Source organism: Bombus huntii, chromosome 3 (genome assembly GCF_024542735.1).
Source record: "Bombus huntii isolate Logan2020A chromosome 3, iyBomHunt1.1, whole genome shotgun sequence".
Lineage (NCBI taxonomy): Eukaryota > Metazoa > Arthropoda > Insecta > Hymenoptera > Apidae > Bombus > Bombus huntii.
The window spans coordinates 8,473,305-8,495,549 of NC_066240.1; the positions used below are offsets into that span (position 1 = coordinate 8,473,305).

At 39.0% G+C, this 22,245-nt stretch overlaps 2 protein-coding genes across 4 annotated transcripts in view; one reads left to right on the forward strand and one right to left on the reverse strand.

The window, feature by feature from the left end:
* The window catches only part of LOC126864234 (uncharacterized), a 106,837-nt gene that overhangs the window by 64,039 nt on the left and 20,553 nt on the right, over positions 1 to 22,245 (reverse strand). The window lies entirely within an intron of this gene.
* On the forward strand, positions 3,421 to 20,281 carry LOC126864243 (splicing regulatory glutamine/lysine-rich protein 1-like). Of its 2 annotated transcripts, none has more exons than XM_050615386.1 (4): positions 3,421 to 3,582; positions 14,191 to 14,581; positions 14,903 to 15,100; positions 15,395 to 20,281. In XM_050615386.1, the coding sequence occupies exons 2-4, from the start codon at positions 14,252 to 14,254 to the stop codon at positions 15,515 to 15,517; spliced, it is 651 nt and encodes a 216-aa protein (XP_050471343.1). In that variant the 5' UTR covers positions 3,421 to 3,582; positions 14,191 to 14,251; the 3' UTR covers positions 15,518 to 20,281. The 2 variants fall into 2 exon arrangements, with proteins under 2 accessions (XP_050471343.1, XP_050471342.1); XM_050615385.1 differs by lacking the exon at positions 3,421 to 3,582 and adding an exon at positions 12,397 to 13,528.

The following is a 22,245-nucleotide window of genomic DNA, read 5'->3' on the forward strand; positions in this document are numbered from 1 at the left end:
GTTATCGCCAATCATGTCGTCGACGAATACAAAAGGCAATCGACAAACGCGAAGATTAAACAATCGCGTGACCGATGCAGCATCTGTCCATTATGACAGCATTGCGCGGCGGAAAAAATATTTTCACGTAGGCAACGATTATTCGAATGATTCATCGGCCCTAGAACTCATGCACGCGGTAGACAACGTGTTTAGAAATGAATAAGCTGTTACTGAGAGAGAGAGAGAGAGAGAGAGACGCGCGAACTAACGTCGATAATTTAGCACAATCGTGATAATTCAGCGAAATGCAATTCTCCGCCGACAATCCAGCTCTCGTCACGTTATAAATTTCCGTTTTCTGCCGATATTACCGGCCTCCGTTAAAAATCCACCGCTAATATACGATGCCCTGTCAAAAGTCCGATCCAAACTTCTTCACGCCCCCGATAAATTCAGGAAAATTCCCAACCTGTCGAAAACAAGCAACCGTTAATCACGAAACATCCTAGAATTTTTCAAAATTGCCTCGCACCGATCACCCTTCCGTTTGTCGAACAAACAAAACACAGTTTACGCATTCTTTACAACTTTTTAATACTTGCTGAAATATACTTTGTTTTTATCGTGTAAGGTATAACGTGCGATGCGTGATTTCAATTGTATTTTTCGATAAATATGTAATGAGTTTGTTTGTATCAACCAAGTATAGTTCACCATGCAACATTTATCAAAACCCGATAATCGATGACTTCCTGGAATATATGACTCTGGAAACTTTCCGTCCATATAATGGGAGTTTACGTTCAGACAAGTGAAATCAATAGCTAAAGGCTCATTTAATCGTGCACTAACGAGAATTTCGTTCCTCTAAGTACGGATAAATGAAGTTTTACTGTATCTCCATTTATCAACTCACTCAAGCTTCAACAAGCTCACGCGTTAACACGAGACAAGTAGTCGGAAAAAGGAAACAAAAAGTAGCGGGGAAGAACCGAACGTAGCTGTCGAAACTCGACTCTGTACATTTCGCATGGTGCGTGCATTCTTTTACTTTTACGCCGTCAAATTTCCCATAAGTCCATAAAAATCCGCAATCCATTAACCATTATCTGATCCATTAACCAATATCCTCGAACATCGATCTATCATTATCTCCATCTATCAACATCTTCCAACTCCAACGAACTCGCATTAACACGAAACAAGTAGACAGAGAGAAGAAACAAAAAACAAAAGGAAGAACCGAACACAGTTTCGATCGCTCTCGAAACTCCACTCGCCGCGTTTCGCGAGCCACCTGCTCGATTACCCTCGGAATTAATGTATGAATTGGGTACACACGGGATTGTTCCATGTCCGCGCCTCACCCCTTTCCGCGTTGCCCTATATTCCCAGCCTCTCGAACATCGGCCCATTGACCTTTTCGCGGCAGGCTAGGCAACGAAGAGGGGGTTGCATCGGGGTAAATTCGCGGACCTCGCGAAACGACGAAAGAAAGTGGCTGCAGCGCGACACGATAAAGCTTGCGAGTCCGAGATCGATGAGATCGTATTAATTATAACAGGCCTGAAGAGCACTCAGGACCTTCCGACCACTTCGCCGTATATCATCTCTTTCCTTCTCTCTGTCCTTTTCTCTTTCCGTGTGTACGCCGCGAAACGAAATTCGCCACGACGGCAGAAAAAATCTTGCAAAGGGAGGAAGTACTCGTCGTTCGAGCACACACGTCCAAGTGTCTTCCACCAGGCACACAGTCTTTCGCGTGTTCATGCGTATGCGTGTATAGGTTGAAAAAGAGTTGACAAGCTTTCGCTGTCTGTGGTCGTAGACGACTCGATCCGACCGACGACGCAATTATAAGCGAAATCGAGTCACGATCTTTATTTTCGCGTGGGAACTTCTGGTGTGTTGCAATTCCGAGCTTAGGGACTGTGGAGTTTGTCTTTATTATGTGACGTTGACTGATTGTTTGTTAGACACGTGAGCCGGAAAATCGGTTCGTTCATTTCTCCTTTCAGGTAGAATTGAATAGGCCTTTCAGAATTTTCACAATTTCGTATAAGGTCGCCAGCTGTTCTAATATTTATGAGCAGAGGTGTACGTATTTTATTCTAAGAATGCTGTGTTAATTTCCCATTCAAAAGATACGCAGAAGAAAGTGATTAAACGAATTTTATTTCATTCTTGCAGATTTGTTTATTTCGTTACGTGGTTTATAATAAAATTTCAAATTGATTCGAATAAACTACGTAACAACGAAATTAGAAGAGCATTCGGTACTTCGACTTTTCATAAGATTATTTTATACAATCTCGTGGAGGGCAGTGAAATTTTCCAATAAAGTTACCATCGATCGAATTTAAGATTGCTCGCATCGAAGTAAAAGGTTGGCGAAAGTTGTATCGCGCTCGAGGTCATTCATGAATACTGAAAGACGTCGTGCCACGGAACAGGCTCGTGTCCGGCTATTAATTCACTCTCTGAATAAGCAACGGGGAGATTTTTTTAATTAAAACGTGCGGTCTTTCTAATTAAAAAGCGAGCATTCATCGATTCGCGGCGCCTCGTCTTAAGATTTTCTCTCGCAGCCAAAGGAATATTCTGAATGGGAAAAAAATGAAGGTAGAAGAACAGAAAAGACACAAGAAAGTAGACGCGCTCCCTTTCAAAATGCATAATTCAAACGTTTCTGAATATTCCGAAAATTTCAGCGCGAGCCGGGGTCGCGAGTCAAACACGCGATGCAAATTCACGTTTAAGTTTTAGCTTAAGTCAGCCAACTCGGAAAAGTCTTTAGTGATCTAATTCCCTTGTATAATGCACGTTACGAAGTATTATCTATGCTTCTTTAACACCGAGACACGATATAACAGTATCGCCTAAAGACACATTGAAGAAAATAATATTTCCAATAGAAACCAATCTTATAAAAATAACTTCAATCGTTTGCAAGTAACGTAAATCAATATATTGTCAGCCCTGCAACGATAGTTGTATAATATATGAAATTTGAGATCGTAGTAAAGGAAAGAAACAACAGAAAATCTCAATCTCCAACCGATAAGAACGATCATCAACGATCGGCAGTAAATTGAATCAAGAATGTTAAAAATATAATTCTTTACAGAAGAATTAAAAAGAAAATAGAGAGACAACCTGGCTATAGAATTATAGAGCACAGTATAATTAAATTTAATATGCTAGCTGCGCGTGAAAATGGAACCTTGAACACAGTCCTCTAATATATTTCCTGTCTACTTTAAATTACCAGCACAAATCATTTAAATTAGCAAGACAGAAGATCCACGTGCCATCTTAGCACTTTTTATCCTAAACAAAAAGGTAACCTGCTAGTGAACTTGGTCGTACTCTTAAGCGCGCGAGAACGGAACGCAAAAGGCACAAAAAAGGGTGGAATTGAGGGGGTGAGTTTCCTCCACGAGGGAAGGGATCGTGACTTCGTCGAGCGTCGGCTAGAGGGCGGTGAATTTCCAACAACATGGCCGTCTAACACCGACACCCCGTGCAAGTCTCCACGAAGTTGACCAGTTTCAAGAAACCAGTGAATTTCATCGTTGCGCCTGAGGACAGTCCAAACTTGTGAGTAACGACGCATTGTTCGTAATTATTTTTTTATCGGTCTTTCGGTTAATTTTTCCAAAACAACGCAAATGGTCTCGACTCGAACTGCGTGCTTTGTCCGGCAAAGGAAACGCACCCCTCTCGCGTGTATCTCACCACCCCGTGCAATGGTGTGCGTTGACATTGGCGATCAATAGAGCCAATGGTTAACGATAGACTCGATCGTCTAGAATTGTCGATCGATCGAGCGCTCGTCTTTTGACATTTCTTGATATTTAATATAGTAGGAAATTCTATAAAAGAAGAAACTGATTTCATCGAATCCGTTTATTATTGCACTTTGGTGATGTTTGTGTTGGATGAAATCTCTCCAGGAAGTTGTGATTTATATTTAAAACGATAAAGTATAGTAAAATCGAAATTATTGAAAAATAATTTGAATGAAAGATAGTTCATCCTTCCTTTCTTTTCCTTTTCTCCCTTCTTCTTTTCTTTCTTTTATTTGTTTTCGAATGCATACTTCGAGTTGTACGACTGCTTTTCATGAATGAATAGCAAGAAGGAAAGAGAAGCAAAGCAAACACCACATGTTCGCATACTATTTATACGCGTTCATATCGTTTTATCCGGACTTTTAATCCACTCCATATTTATAACTTAAACTAACTTTTCCCCGCGTATTGAAACCAAAAGCCGCCCCTATAAATTTTCTCTCGTATCACTGCGAACGTTGATCTTTTAACCGCACTCTTTAAACCAACTCTTCCGTAACCTATGTCGCTAAACCAGCAGAGAGATCAAGTTTATTGGCAATTAACAATTTCCCTCGTTTTTTCATCCACAGTCGATGAACAAAGGAAAATGTGCGTTCGATAACAATTTAACGATCCATCACCGTTAATACCAGACCTTCTGTTTGCACGACACGTGTGAGTGTTTCTGTCTGTCACCGGGACCCTCGTTTCAGTCGAACAACGCCCTGTTCGGCCGTCCGCCCCCTCCGGATTTCAGTAAATGCCATTTCTACGCTGTTCACTTTTCTTTTCTCGCTGACTCAAGAAGACAGAAGAATGGTTCGGTGATAATTTCTGCGTCCTTCACGACGTTTCTGCGTCTTCGTATTTTTTTATCGCGTTTTGTTAACGTCGCGATCCTCCATCGAAACTTGTAAGAACCTTTCGTTCTAAATCCCTGTCTTTCTTTCCAACGATATATTTTTCACTGTCTCCGTAAAATAACACACAGATGCTGTAATTATTCGAACGATACCTTTTTTTATACCTTATTTCGCATTTTATATAAAAGCTAAGCAAGGATTGTTCCCTGCTATTGTCAACACAGACGATTCTTTATTACATTTAACAAACGTCATTCAACAGACCACCCAGTTCCCGCGCAATTACACACGCGATTTGTATTGCAAATATTTTTAACCCCATTATATAAAATCGAACCTGTATCGATGATGCATTGACATAGTATTAATCTTGTTGTTAATTAGATGGTACTGTTCGTTCAATTAGCAGCGTTAACCAAATTCCTCCTAATGATCCGTTTCGTTGCTCCGCCATGGGACAAAGGTTATTTTCGCGAATTAAATAGTAATTGTACCTGCTGGTGCCGCGTTGAATTTTATCAGCCAGAAATTTTCACCGACGCGACGCGGCATTGTCGATGCCATCGATCGACAACAACCTTACCTCTGTCGATGATCCTTACTTACTACGTATATCGACGTACATCACGAACGTACATCACGAATGTACATCACGAACGTACATCACGAACGTACATCACGAACGTACATCACGAACGTACATCACGAACACTCGTCAAGCAATTTATTTACGATATGAGCGTAAAACGCGTACCGGTCGTTTCGAAATGAGAATTCGAATGAAAATTCAACGACGAAAAACGCTGTCGATTCGTGCAAGTAGTCGAGTCAACGTTTCACCAGACACGGCGGCTGACTCCAAGATATTCGTTTCACGTGCTCGTGTTTGACATTTCATGAGATCGTTCGATGCTCGTTCGAAAAGCGAAACGCTCTTTGACAAGGAACGGATCGCTTTAATTCACCGCCTCTTGCATATATCAACAGGTGCATAAAATTGCACACGGCTCAATAAACGCCTACTTGAAGTTACAACTATAATCTTTTGACACCTGGACGCGTATCATTTCGATGATTCAACTGATTATTTAACTGATTTTATAACGCTCTTGGAAAATTGGCTAGCTAAATAACTAACAAAATTTAATGATAAATTTACGTATTATTAAACTCTTTTATTTAATCAAGAAATGAAAAGACAAGAAAAGGAGAAGGATTTTAGTAATCTTCAAAAACTTACGAAGTATCGATTTGAGATCAAGATCTCATAGATTTATTATTAAGATTGCTAGACCGCCCTTAGGAAAAATACCAGTATTAGTGATATAACTGAGTAAGCTGAACACGCCAGCAAAAAGGGAGTGGCTAACATTCGATGCCAGTCAGAAGTTTGTTTGGTGGTTTAGGATTACTCATCGGCGCGAATTCGAGCCGAATAAAAGGAGAGAGCGAGATTGATGTCGAAGGCTTTCGAAAGCTGTTCCTTCGAAAAGGACCGACCTTACGTCCCAGAGTCTTCACTGGCTGTGAAATTCGGCTGTCTGGGCTTCTCCATCCCATTTTCACCCTCATCGAAATATCGAATATCAACGATAAACGTATCTTGGTTGGGACGTAATACCGATAGCAAGCAAGCACAAATTTTCCCTGGCAACGTTAGGCTACGCCTCACACGTGAAACAAGACCGCATGACCTAAATCGCTTCTCGAGTAATTTGTTCCCGGAACACTCTGTTCCGCTGCTTAGAGATTGCTTTTCCAATGATAGCGCAATTTATTTTAGGATAAAAGAATACCATAAAACGAGTCAAAGGGGCGTTCAATTAACGTATCGTGGACGATAAAAAAAGAACATTAGAAACGTTGAATGTAACAGGCACAAATTTAATGAAAGAAAATTATTTCTAGCGAGAAGAGAATTTCTTTCACACTCTTTGTCATTAGTTGATAATATCCTAAAAACCGATAAAAATGACAGCGCTCGTTTTCTTCAGACAGACAGATATTCCCTAGGTGAAGATTTGATACCTATTGCCGTACATAAAAGTCTGCTTTACGGTTTCTTCGAAACACTCGATCGCCTTTATCGCTCGTTCACCGTCGCTCGTATTTATTGCGACTTCCTATATCTTCGGCTTCGTGTTTCTCGCGCGAAAATCGTGGCCATTTCTCAGCAATTTCTCATCTATTACGGGTCGTTTTTGTGCCCAGCCTGCAGCGTTTGCGCATTGGCCACCCTCGGTAGAGGGTAGAAAACCTTTACTTGGAACGATTACATTCTTCCGAGCTCGTAATGATACGTTAAAAGAAGATGTTAAATAAGAAAGGAACAGTAATTGGAAAATAAATAAAAATAGTAAATGTTCGAATACTCTCTTGTGCCTGTGTACATCCTCTGCCAGGGATATCATTTACTCACTCTCACAGATCGGTTTCACACGGAGATACACGTATCGCGATACATACGTGTATCACGAGCTGCGTACCGTATGAATGTCGCCATTCGTTTTAATGTTTCGTCCGCTGCCTTAGTACGAAAAATATCGTTGCCAAGATGGACGAAATGAGTATCACATCCCATCTCACGAGAATCGTGATGTTAAGGCTTCCATTGGTGTACATGTATATTCAGCACCTATCATATGCATATCACGATACACATATCTTCGTACGAAACCGGTCATACTATTTAACAAACTTCATCGAACAAAGGATTTCTAAATCGCGTACGAAATTTGAAAACCAAATAAAAAGTAGAAAAACGCATGCAACCAATATTGATACGAAACAAACGATCGGTGTGTATATTTAAAACGGGGAAAAACAATGCTCCAGAAAATGTTCCGGGGTGGGACGAAACGGGATGAAAATCGCTTTAAAAATTCTACTCCCTCGAACGAATACGATGTAAACTCGACGAGTCTCATTGTTCACCGTCTGAATGCGAGTTGGCGCATCGGATGCAACGCGGCCCTATTTCGCGAAAAAAAGAAAAAAAGCTTGAAATGGATTGCTTAAAAATTTCAGCTATCTCTGTTATAATATTTAATACAGCTGAGTAAAATATTCTGTAAACGGGGAAAAATATCATCGTACACATCAAGCAACGTGTAATTTCGCAAACACGTCACACGAACTGAAACAATAAGAATTGATCGTTAATTTTGTTACGACCAATCTGTTGATCATATATGTATGTTGAAAAGAAAAATAAATTATTATGTCGGTAGAATTATATATTAAAATAGTATATTAAAAGAAATCGAAATTCGAAACCGACGTAACACGAATTGTATATGCTCTGCACGTACATTATGACGAGTTAATAACAACGGTACGATATCATTCTTCCAAACAAATAATGGTAGATATGAATAATTGAACGGAAAATGAAAACCGCCAATCCATCTGCGGTTTTGATATGATTTTAACGTGCTTGTTAATCGCTTTTTCCCGGATAATTCGTTGATTTTCGTTTGCTTGAATTATTTTGCATTTCGCAACGACCCGTTGGAATTAGGCTTTATTTCGTACTTCTATTCGAAACTTCGCATTTATAAAATTCTGCGTGAGAGGAATAAACAATCGGTCTTCTTAGATATGGAAATAGAAAATGGACTTCAGGTATTTCACGGGTTTTGTCGCCGTAAGACGTTAAGAGTGAAAGAAAACGGGGAGATTTAACAGTAATCACAGGGGCAACAGTTCGCGAATGAAATGAAATAATAAAAGGCAGTGGATCGTTGGAACCTCCAACGGAATCGTCTGTGAAATTGTCTCCCTCCATCGTGCTCGACGGAGATCTCTGGTTGATGTTTGGGCAAGGTAAACTTTTGCCGCGAAGACACCGAGATTACCACGTCACCCTGGGGGTTTAGCATCATCGCAGACGCGACCACCTTGTTCTCCAAACTTCCACGAAAAGGCACCACAATAGCGGTCGAAGTTCTTACACGAAAGGACACGAAGCCGAGGGTGTTTGTTGTCTCCGAGACAATGCGCCTTCTTGGTCTGACTATGAAACTTCTCGAAGGGGAGAATACTCAGAAACGAAAGAAAAACGACAAGTGTCAAAGATGAATGAGAAAAAGAAGAAGATAAAACGAGAAAGAAAAGACATAGCTCGTGGTATTCTCTTGATACAAAGTGAATTGTTTCCTTAAAAAGAATGACTCGCGTATTATTTAGGGGAGAGATACGTGGGAACGTTAACGAGGCTGAAGATGTTCGCTCGAGAACTATAAAAACTATTGGCGTTTAGTCCACTAATTAAGGTTTCTCGGGCTAATTAGCTGGAAAATGAAACAGCCTGTGAAGACGCCATTCTTCGCCCGAACGTTTCCGAGGAAACTCGTAAAAAATCTATATCATAAAACTTTCAGAGAAAGCGTTAAACGCGATTTATTTCCACGTCGAAGAACATTAGAGCGTCCACAACCTCTCTCAAGACGAGACCACATCCAAATTTCCATTTTTCATTTTGCACCTATCAACGAGCTTCCATCTACCTATCCCCGTGAAAAGATATGTTCAACGCTAAAACGAAAAATCGCTCGCTTCAGCTTCGTTCGCCGTTCTGCAACTCTAAACTTCAGACAGCTGCAAGTAGAGACGGTCGTGCGTGGTCGGACACAGGCCAGATCGAAGGGAGACGAAGTGAAACGAGGATATTTGGATGCATAGACGATGGAAGAAAAGGAGTACGAGAGTGAGACGCGAAGATCTATCAGGGTAGTCGCGGAGAAAGAGAAAGACGAAGGAAGAGTTAGACAGGGAGCGTAGGGGAAGGGATGAAGCGGAACGAAAGGATGGCAGAAACGGGGGTAAGAACGGAGAAACTAGGACGAAAGGTGCGAGCCCAGGATGACGGTGCACTAGCTGGGGCCACTGACATGAGACCGTCCACTTCTATCGAGGGGTGTACGGCCATTGAATCCACTGGATTTTCACCCCTCCCCGGTGCAACCTACTTTACCAGCTACTTCGTTCGTTTGCCTCGCGCGAACCCGTCGAGTGGTCGTCTTATTTCGACGACCTGTATCCGATGCGAGTGCCGGCATTCCGGCAAGCGAGCAGTGATTCCAAATCGTAGCGAATTCTCGCTGCTCCCTCGGCACTTTTCTCCAGAGCGAGCTCCCAACGCGAGGAAACGAGCAAACGAGCGGTCCGGATTTGCACCAGACCGCGAACATTGCCCGTATTAGGCAAATTGCCTCGAGTGTCTTATTATCAAAGTTCGTTCGACGCTGCAGGAGTTTCATCGAAACGATAGAATTAATTAGATCGACGTATGTTAACGAATCTATGAAGATAATTTTTTTAATTGATGGTTTTGTACGGGGGAATTTAGTCTAGAATGATCTCAGAGGAAGGAGAAGATCGATATTTAGGAATGTGAATCTGTATATACATTATGCATGTTTTGGATGAAAATATAGAAACACAAGGATTTCTAGTAATCCAGCTCCGTAATACGTAATTGCAACTTTTTTCTGCCTCTTCTACGTTTGCTCAGCAGATCCTTCGCTCCTCCCATGCCAAAGGCAACGATATCAGTAGTACAAGGAAGGTGAAATTTTGGTTCAGGAATAGGAAGCAAAATACAGTCGCGGTGGTCGTGTCGTACACGAAGTGTGAGTGATACAATATCCGTGGTGCAATTGCCGCCAGTTCCTCTCTTTTATCTTTCTCTCTTTCTCCCTCTTTTTCTTTCTGTTTCTCTTTTTTCGCTTCTGCCTGCTTCTCTGAAGACATTCAGATGTTCGTGCGGCCGTCCTTGCTCTAATTCAAGAGCGATGAAACTTCCTCAGATTGTAAACTTTCCGACTATTCTGTCGCGGGATTAACGTGTACGATTGCTCGCTGCTGTTACGATTGTTTGTTTCTTGAATTTCTGAACGAGCTTACAGTTGCAAGAAATTCTAATAAGGATTAAAACTCGTAAATTCTTCAATAGAAATACTAACAACACTTAGGCGATACTATTTTCGAAAATTCTTCGACGTTTTGGGATTATTGATATCTCGAAATACAAATTGTTAGCACTATCCAAACGTCTGACTCTCAGGCTGTGCTATTCTACTCGGTTTACGTAGATGATCTTCTTGCTATGTTGTGAGATTAGTCAGGCACTATTCTACTTGAAGCTACAAACATTAACATACCAATATCACTCTTAGTAGAATGTACAACTCTGCATGTCTGCACACGAACGATCACGTTCTATTTACTCGACGACGCGTGACTTCCTTCTTACCCATTTGCCCACAGTCGACAACCTTCCGCTCGTCTGAACACGAGTAGTCGAATCTACTTGTTGTTCCACAGTATTTACCCGACTGTGAATCAGTGTCATTCTATTTCTCCGATTATAACCAATAGGAAATCCCACTACTTAATTTATCCACAAATCAACCTAATTTTACGATCCAAATTTCGCTACACACAGTATCGTTCTACTGTTTCCACATCTACTTGTCACATCGAATAATTACCGAATTTGATAAACACTACGCTAACGAATCTGAATATCCCAGAATATCGCCGAATAAACATTTCAATTAAAAGCAGATGAATGTCTGATTAATGGTATCTACATAAGACCGTAACCGCGAGGAAAGAAATTCTTACGAGAAGGAGAAATAGATACCCGTTGCTTCTAGCAAAGGCTGGTCTGTAGATCAGTACACGAACAATCTCGTCTTCCCACGCAATTCGTGCACCGAGCCAAAACGTTCCACCTACGCCAAGTAATTCTATCTAATTGCACATGTCCGTCGATCGCGCGAACTAAGCGCGTCCCACGTTTCAGCTCTCTTTTTCGACGATTCGAGTTAAAAGCATGACAGGCACCGCATTGTCACGGACTCGCTTCCAAGGTGATACATTTTTAACGTTCCAGCCGAGCATTTCGAGCGACACGTCGAATTAAAGCTGCCACGCTCGCAGCAGCCGTTTGACTGACGGCTTCCGGTATAAACGTTTCTACTGTCACCTAACTGAACACCTACGATAGGATAGACCGAAAGAATTTCTCATTTGGCAAGGCGATAGTGTACGTTAAGGAACAGGGTTCGCGCTTTATGCGGAATGATCCTTCGTGCGTTTAAAGGAAAGCAGGAAATTGGATCTTTCCGCGCACCTTTCGCATATAATATTGATCTCCCGACTCAGAAGCTTTAAGAGCTAAGTACGTTCTTAATTACGTTCTATATAATATTATTACGTAGTTATTACAGAATTCATATTCTTATGATTGTAATTTAAATTGTCCGATAAAATTATACTAGTATTTAACAAGAAGAATATCGCAACTTCGTTGAAGTATTTGGGACACGAAGAATATTATTTAAATTATAAAAATGGAAAACTCTACCATCTGAATTCTTAAACATTAAGGATTCAAAGCGTTCAAACTCTACTATGTCTCTCTCACGAACTTTAATATCATCGATTATATATTTAAGCGACGTAATACTCTGCCACCTACTCGAAGTTCCGTACAATTTTGTAAGGGAGACCTGACTAATTGATCATCCCAATGTTTCCAAAACCCACACACTCGGCCAAGCCTGATATTCCGCAATCTACACAACCTTGATTTTACATTCCATATGTCCAGAAGGTATCAAACCAATAAAGCCAGAGTTTGTTCGTACCGGAAACAATCAAGACGCCGGACGAATCGCGAGATAGGTCACGTAGCGGCTGGATCGTTCCGATATCGATCACCAGTCAGAGAATTATCCCCGTTACGTTAATTCCCGTTGGAAATCGTCGAATTCGGCAAGAACCGCGCGTAGCACAGATCGTTGCTTCGTCCGCGGAAGCTTAACTGCGCTCGTCCCTTTTTAATAGCATGTTATCGGGCCAGCAATATTAAGTTGCGATACGATATCACAGTAACATTGACATGGTATTAGCATACGTGTATCGTAAATTTCAAAATAGATGTGAACTACATTATTAGACAAATGTTTGGCATTTTACTGGCGTTCCATAAAATTTCATTTCGAGGTGATAGAAATTAAATTCAACTGCATATGACATACGTACTTTCCCTATTTATAATACTCGCCATTCTATATGGAACATAAGTGAAATAAATAAAACGAATATAATAACGAATATCAACGAACCAGTTCTCCTAATCTTTCATCATACATCACATAGAAAATAGCTAGAGGATATTTTATCAGTAAATGTAGTAACTACTTTGTTGCACCATTGCAAGCGGCTTACGATCAATATACATATGATCGTTGTCTGATCGACAAAACATTCGTTCGTGATGCTACCGACATGACATAGAGATGTTTCGATGCTGTATTGTTATGAATAAGTGGATTTGTTTATATATTAAACTCCATATAATATCGTGAACAGGTCTGATGATGTTTATACGCTGTATAGTTAGGTGGGCGACGGCCTTAAATATCCGAAGGAGTCGACGGCTTTAAAGTCAGTCGCAACTGCGCCAGGTCGACCGATAAACGGGAAACTCGGCCACTGGGTCAACGACAGATGCAGCTGGTGCACTCGCACCGAGACACACCCCAACCCCTCGCCCCTTCATCCCCCGCTCTCTCCAGCACGCTTGTTTTTTCTATGTTTTTCTTACTTTCTTCTGGGTTCTCTGTCTGTCTGTCTATCTGTCTCTCTCTCTCTCTTTCTCGGTTTTGCTTTTTCCGTTGCTCTCCTTTTTTTCGTCATTCTCTACCGCTATTTTTCAAGTTGGTTTTCTCTCTGCCACTGTGCCTACTGGCTCGCGCTCGATGAATCCGTGTCGCGTAGCATGAACGAGAATCACTCGAGGATTCTGCGAGCTGTGGAGATAAGGAAGTGTGGGTAAGTGGCGATGATGGAAACAGAGTGAGGAGCTATAGTTGCCAAGAAGCTTTTTTAAGTGCGGTTTGAAAGCAGAAGAGAAAAATTACACCGCACCTATGCTATATTAAAGTCAATAGTTCTTGCATTGCGTACGACACGATTGTAAATGTAGGAATATCGATTAGAAGTTCGCACGCGTTTCGGCATTGAAAGCTGCGTTGCTATTGAGAGGGGAAAAATTCACCGACAACTTTTCTATCTTACGCGTAAAAGCTTGAATCCATTAAGGCCGGCAACGCAATATTTCGTTTGCAATTTTGTTTCAATCAATCTACGTTATCGAATTTCTTGAAATTACGAATACAACATTTTCGTTTGTTTCTCCTACCGCATTCATTCTACGATTTTAAGAAGTTTGAAGAAATTAAAGATTTATAGCGCAATAATAAATTATTTTCCTGCAAATTAAAAAGCAGCGTACTTTTAAAAAATATCTATTGCAATAGATTTTTCTCAACAACATCTACAGTTTTCTACAGGCGTCTACATAATTCCACAATATTCCGCTGTTCATTTCTTAATGAATTAGTATAGTTCCTCGGATATTTCGATTAATTCCTATCGCCCTTTTCTCCCAGTAGCCGACTGTTCGCCGTTAACGAGCAGATTTTTTATTGCAGGCGACTAAAGAAGGAAAAAGAAATAGTCAAACTGGCACCGTTCAAGTTTCCCTTTTCAAAAATGTCCAAGTCGCGCAGCAGCGACGAAAAGGACCGTGAGAAGGACAAGGACAAAGAATTGGAATACAAAATGGAGAAAGACAAACATTACGAGAAAGAAGCGGACAAAGGCAGTGACACGGAACACGAGGACGAAGAAAATGCGCAAGAGGACGAGGAGGAAAACGCGAATGGACGAAACGTTCAACTTCCAATGAGTCAACTGCAATTGACCACCGAAACTGAATCCAATTTAAACTCGGCGATATTCGATTCCAACAGCCTGATGGTGAGGAACGAACAAGCCATACCGAGCTCCCCTCCTCCTTCTTACGAGCACGTTATCGAACAGGTGAAGATCTGAGTTGACCTAACCGAATAAAAGAGCTAACTCGCTCCGTTTCATTCGATCACCAAAATCTTTAAGATGGAAATACTTGATTCCAAATTTTTCTACGCGTACAGTAAGATCAAAGTTTCTTTTGAGAATATTCCATTGAATATTTCGTCGTTGAATGCTGGAAGTTTTTTAATTTAACTTTTTTTTTTAAGTAATTTTCGAAAGATGAAAGATTTCTCATTTATTGTTTTAAGTGTTAGGCGAGAGCTTAAGCTTCGTGGTATGATACAGGTTTTTATTGAAATTTTCTATTATACTCTGATGTAATTTTAGACGCGGTTGGAGCACGCAGCCGAGGTTCAGAAGTACGAGGGTGGAAAGAACCTCGGGAACGACGCGTCTGGCGAAGATAATAGAACAAAAGCACCCAAGATCCTTCACAAGTCGAGTAAAGAGTTATACAGAGCAGTGGCGAAACAGTGGGGCATCACTTGCAAGATGAGCGACCACTGCAGATGCTTGGACTGTCAGGTAACTTGCCCTTGTACAGCACGAATATCGAATAACCCACATTTTCAAATATTCTACGAATACTTTGTTACTTCTTCAAGACAATATGTGCGTAGTAAAATCGAGAGTACATGCACAGTAGAATTATTAAAATATTTTTATTTGCTTTCAAAAACATTCTCTCAAATTAAGTTCATTTCAAGTTGTTCATACGAATTGAACGAATTGTTCATATACTTATGAGCAGCAATATATATATATATATATATCAGTAACGTACAATTGAACATGAAAACTCATAAATTGCCTTCGCAGAGCTGTTATTTCGACTGCGAGTACGACAAGAATGAGAACCAGAAGACTGACGGTGGACTAGGCGCCGGCACGCCGATGTTCATTTCCGAAGTGATGCAAGGTTCTGGTTGTGTACTGTTCTAAGACAGCGGAAACGAACCTCCATGGCGACGACACGGTCTTCACCGTGTGCTTCCATAAGGAGCAAAAGTTCACGTGATTGCGCACAAATCAGGTTGACTGTTTCCTAATGGACCGACGAGCCACGAATCAATTAGTTATTGACCGTCGTCCTATGGCTATTTGGGATGAAATTGCTAATAACATAAACAGCCAGCCAATATTTAAAACTTTATAATCGAAAAAATATATGTAAGTGGATCTTCGTGAATTTTCATTTAGAAGCTCTTGGTTCAGGAAAATTGATCGGCATTACAATTAAAATGATCTCTGTGTGGGAAATATCGAACACTATACATGGCCCACGATTTCGAAGGTTTTTAAGAAACAATGATCATCGAATGATATTGTTGAAAATAAAAAATTCGAATTTGAAGGAAAGCCGTTCAGATAAAAAAATTGCAAGTCGCGTATTTGTGTCCCAAATTTAATTCACGAAGAAGTTCATTCTATAGAGAAAAGCGAATTTTCGTTTTTGAGCATCACAGATGTTGATGAAATTTTTCGAGGTGGTATCTCACGAGAATTACCCTTTTCATTGAGAAGTATTTTCGATAATGTCAAGCAAACTGCAGTGTGCTTTAACAAAGAAGTTACTAGAGGAAGTATCGAAGTCAAAAAGAAAGATTTCAACTTGTCAATTGTATACATATTACTCGTTGCATTTTCACTCGGTGGTAGACGATTGGTAAACGCTCGACCAATTTGTACAATAGGCGTAGAGTTAACGTTTAAACGTCCTCGCTGTTGAGATTGTTTAAAAATTCATTGTCCATGTTCGACCGAAATGATACCTACTCGATTCTCAAGAATGTTAATATCGATATCTGAACCGTGTTGCTCATAGATGATGTACATTTAATCTCCCCGGGTCCTATGGATTGAACTTGATTAGCTTGATAAAACTGGACCAATTTGCGATCGTGAATTTCAATTCGAATTCTTCTATTACAAGAGAGTGTGAAATTTTATCGATAGAAGGATTTCATCTGGGGAAATTACAGGAAAAATATACATTAGCGTAAATGTTAGCCATGTTATAAACGCGGTATATAAATAATCGGCGTGTTGTCTCGAAAACTCAATACTATTGTAAATGATCACTTTTATGCTTTGTTACATCGACTTGCTGCGTATTTTCTCTAGCTCGAGGAATGAGACGAATCAATTACAGTTCGAAAACAGTTACGTACATCGTTAATAAGTACATAGATTGCGGATTTTTATGCGTTTATGAAAAAATCCAAAGATGCAAAAATGCATAAAATGCAAATTGTATGCAAAAATATGTAAAATATGTAAAACATCTAAAATACTCTTAAAAATATGAGTTTCATAAATATCCGCAATCTGTTAATAAAGAATTATAAAATTCAGATAAAACGAAAGTTTCTCTGTCTTTCATAGGCTAAACACGTCTTTTTACCAACTACTTTTATTATTATACACACAATTTACATTTTTCGACAACGATAAACGGGCCTATTATTTAACCATTTCATGTGTTGCCATCTATATACACAAAATAGCATTTTTAACGAACAAACACTATTCAAAGTTTTTCTATCGTCTTCTCGACTCGACGAGTCTGCTCCAATATAAATAATAAAACATATAAAACTAATTTAGGAAAGCAATATCTATATAATTTACTATGATTATTACAACTACCATCGACCAATAACTTTTAAGCAAATCTTCGAACAACTAGAAAAATGTTTATTGGATTAACATTGATTTTTCACACAACACGAAAAACCACTTACTCTGCTGAAAGCAAATATTGAGTCAAATAGTACTGGCCACTTCCGGTACCGCGTTCTTTCTCAGTCTCCGTGGAACGAACGGCGTTAAGCTGGCTATTACGCTAGAAAATTAGAAAGCATTCCCAAAGGAGCAACGGCCGCGATCTCATTCCTCGAGAAAGAAATCGAAAGCTGTCGATTCAATGGCCCCTGTCGATTCTTCCTTGCGGCAAAACGCGCGTAGCTAGATGTGTAATTAACGATTGTAATTTACACTGATTTCCCGCAATACGCGTCCGAGGAAATCGAAACTCGAAACACATGAAAGTATTATAGATCGAGCGTCGAATACGTGTATTCAATGGTGTCTCGTTTGCATCTTTGTTCGCCCTACCAACGATTCTGATTCTTTTATATTTTTAACACGTCAAGTGCCACGTTGGTCATCGATGATCGATAGGAAACTTTTCGTGCAGGCTTGAAATTCTCTTCAAATAATTACAATATGTAAGATATTATTTGAAAAATAATATTGCCTAAAAATAATATGCATAGCATATTAATTCATATGTTTAATTTGTATTTTATTAGAACTTAATTAGTATACACTTTTTTATACAATCTAATAATTGTATTGAAGATCTTTTTGAAAAAAGAGTCTATAGATTTACGATAAATGGAAATTTTTGAAATGATCGCGGCACTCAACGCGTTAAACCTCTCTATCGCTTACGATTTTCTTGGGTAAACGATAGTCAAAGTATCGCAAAAATATAGTATGAAGACATTCTTACGACTCGGTAGATTTGGTTCGTTTATTTAAACCCGGTTCGACTTTTCATTTTTTTTCCTTCCATTGTTTTAATTCAATTAATTCTGACCTATCGCACTAACGTAGTTTACCTAGGGATACAACGATATCGATTCTTTGCTGCAATGCGAAAATTCGATTTTACTGCTGTAAAGGTAAGCCTCGGGTCTTCGAGATGAACGCGAGCATCGCAGCTATATATCGTTTTTTCGAGGACTCTATTGTAAATGTTGTACTCGTTGCAACTCATCGAGCGATTCAGCAGCGAGAAGATAAATAAAACTGAGGTAAAAATCTCAAACGACACGATCGTCCAATGGTGAACGTCGATCGGGTCAATCTGAAACATAATACAGTACCTGCCTATACACTTATCTTTTCAAAATACTGTTGTTCAAGATACGAGAGTTCTTTTGTACTTCGCGCCGAAGAAAACACGAACAATATTTCACGTGCGTGAACAGTCGATCCTTCCCGCCATTGTTAAACCTGCTTTTCTATCGGTGAGAAGCATCCTTTTGTACGAATAATGCGCGATCCGTTTACCTACGTGCGCTAAAATGGTAATTTACGTATCGAAAAAAACTTTGCTCCATTTGGAGAAAATTTAAATTTTATTTGACAAGTATAGTAAAATTATTGCTGCCCTTTATAACAAAGAGTAAAAGATATAACTTTTTTTCTCAAAAGGTATAAGAAAAAGGAAAGATATCTAATTCTTGCTTGAAGAAGATTAAAAGTTTATATCGTGTTAAAGGGTTCAAAAAACGATAGAAATATTTTTATATACGTTGAACCAAATTAATCGTTTTCTGACAAACAACCGAATCGATAATTTTCAATTTAACCTTTAATATTAAAGTTGCGTAACAAAAAGGAGCAGGGTATCTCGACGTGAACGACCAGTCGCACAAATTACATAATTTCACTATAGTCAGTGGATCATTTTCACCTGAACACCTGACATACTCTGCACACATTTCATTTACAATTAATCGATTCCTTGCGGAGCTTGTGTATGTGTGTGCGTGGAAAGGGACGAGGTAGAAATTGAAAAACATATAAGAAAAAGAAGAAAAAGAGAGAAAAGTGAGATACGTATGTATAGTATTTTTCTGGGCCGCAAATTTTTCATTAAAATGTCATTGCCTTGAATGACAAAACTTGTAACGATTATTATAATCTCTACTATATAATATATTCATGATATGAGACAGTATAATTATGATAACCATTACAACATTTAACAAAGTACTATTGTAAAACGGCCGCGAGACATGATTATCATATATTTAAGACAAAAATAGAATGTATATTACTGTTGGAAATTTTAAAGATATTAATCGAAACAAGTGAAACTATCTGACGATGAAATTCTACAGGAATCCAGCCGTATTTTGAAACTTCTCAAAAAGAAAGAACTAGTAAGCTGTAACATTTAAAATATTATAATTAGACTGTAGATTTGTATGCATTTGTGGAGAATTTAAATGTGTAAAATATATGAAACGATATAACATACAAAATGTAAAGATACTACTTACAAGTATAAAAGATATCCAAAGTAAAGTACTCATCCTAATATCTAAAATCTAGAGAATGAAACTAATCTCTGTCTCTATCTAGTATCTAGATATTTCTTTAGTTACGTACATAAAAATCTGAATCTACATGAAAATCCGCAGTCTAATTATGATGAGACAGATAAAGAGTTTTTTTTAAACACAAAGCTGTTGTAAAATGTCAATTCCCTCGCATCAAAATCTACTATCGTATAATCCAAATACATATTCTACAATTAGTGTATAAGTCGCAGGTTCGAAGGACAGAATTTTTATATCTCAAAATAATCTATGCATTTGTCAAGTGTCGAGTTTTGTTTCAAAAGAGGATTTGTTGATGAGGAGGAAACTATAATTTTGTTCCTTTGTGAGGGGTGAATTTAAACAAGCATGAAACTGTACCATCTCGTAGCCTAACAAGCACACACGCTAACCCGTATATGTGTGTGCTCGCGCGTGTATACATGTCGTTTATTCTGTGTATGTACGTTACATAGAGAGTAAAGTGAACGATTACCTGGTGAATCGTCGTTCCATAGAGAATATTGACTGTAAAACTCGATGTATTCTGGTAAGTTCGCACCAATAAAAAGTGGCCTAAAGTAGTAAAGTTTTCCATTCTGTCTCACCATTTCATCTCATCATTATGTCTGATGACCTATTTTTTCAGAGAGCTCCATAACCACTAAACTAACTAGGCTTTCACCTATCATTGTTTATTGGGGTATCTTTGGCATTAATTATAAAAAAAAGTGGTTCACGCGTTTCACGTAATCACGTTTCCTCAAAGATCTTTTATTCGAACATGTAGAGTTACAAGTTGTCGCAATGGAGAACATGTTTGGCATTGGTTGCCTATACACAGGCGCTGTAGAAGCGACTTTTTATTCATATCAATTTAAATGTATATGTCGGAGATGAAAGGACATCGGCGCCTTTCTTTTGGAATGTTTGGGAAGATCCCCAATACTTTAGTCCAGACTTTTTATTATAGCTGCACTTAAATAATAAAACTGAGAAATAGTTGTTTATGATCTAATCCGAGTATGAGTGTCCAAGATTTATGACAGTGGACTTGGGCTCAAAGTGATATAACAGGTCGCTGAACGGTCACGGGAGGAACGTGTATCTAACAGAGGTATGGAGTAATTATAAAGCTCTCCTTAAAAACAAAAATTGACCCGAAGGGTACAGGGAGTACGGAGAGGAGTGTATAAGGGCGGTTCCACTTGGACTGAGATTCAGTCTGATAAGTTCTACTTGTACAGTGGACAAGTGCGTTGAGTCACATCAGAATCGTGGATCAAATCGTATTTGTCATCCTGTTGACCGTGGATTCGTTATCGAACCTAAATTCATTATCATCGACATCTCGATTATCCAATCGCCGCTACTTGTTAAACTCTGTAATAATCACATTTGCATCAGTACAATATCATCTATAGTACATAACAACGATGGCCAATTCACGTGAAGATTCATTATGCGCCCCTAACCCCAATGATAACCCGACATATATATATACTGAGCTTGATTTAAAAGAATATCTTTTAAATAGATCTGCTCTCATAATTCAAATATAATTACCAATTAAATATCATTTAAGATATGTAGTGATTAATGTCACAGTATCTTACGTAAAGACAATGATTTAAAACACAACGCGGTGCAATTTGTTCATTAAAAAGCAGTCGAAAAATTACTTATTGTTCAAGAAATACAGTCATTGATCATTAATTTTCAAGGATAAATTACAATCGTCGATCGCAGTCGCTTACTTGTTAATTGAAATACAGTTTGAAAGGTCTCGAAGTTCATACGTTTCGAGCAGCTGTATCAAATTTCCGACGACCAAAAATAGGTTTATTAAGTATATCCTTGTTTTACAACTCGTAGACACGCATGAAAACGCTCGGTCAGTGGGAACGCTGAATGATCGCGCAATTATAGCAGCAACCTTGCTTCTTTCCAGCAATTTGTACCGTTGTGTCTGACGTAAGCTCCCAGCAATAATTCTCGGAGAGCTCTTTATGCTACACGCTCGAATCGATTCTCTGATAGAAACCTCGACCTCGTCAGAAAATCTATGAAAAGAGTGAACTGTATAAAACCCCACGTCTGCATCTCATACTCTATACTTGCGTGATGTATAGTATTTTTTACGAGCTAACAGCTTCTTGTGTTTCTCTTTGTATAAATGTTTTTTCGTTGGAGTAATATTAATATCAACCAGCATTAAAACTCGTGCAAATAAAATAAATTGTAGAAAACTGCATTTATTTTCTATACTTTACATTTTCACGGTTTAGTCTATTTCTGATGAATTCGCTTTACTCGACAACACATGGTAAAACACGAATGTCAGCTTTCTTATTTTTTTAAAGGCCATCCGGATTCAATCCCTCGTTTCTCTTATTTTTCGTATTGTTCAAACGTATAAACAAATCTCATAAAAATCGTTAAAGAAGTCCCTTTCCTAGAAATTCGTCACAAATAATAAAAAGTTCCTTCTGTTAAGATTTGTTGTAGAAATTAATGATGTAATATGTTGTGGCAGAAAAATATGTACCACGT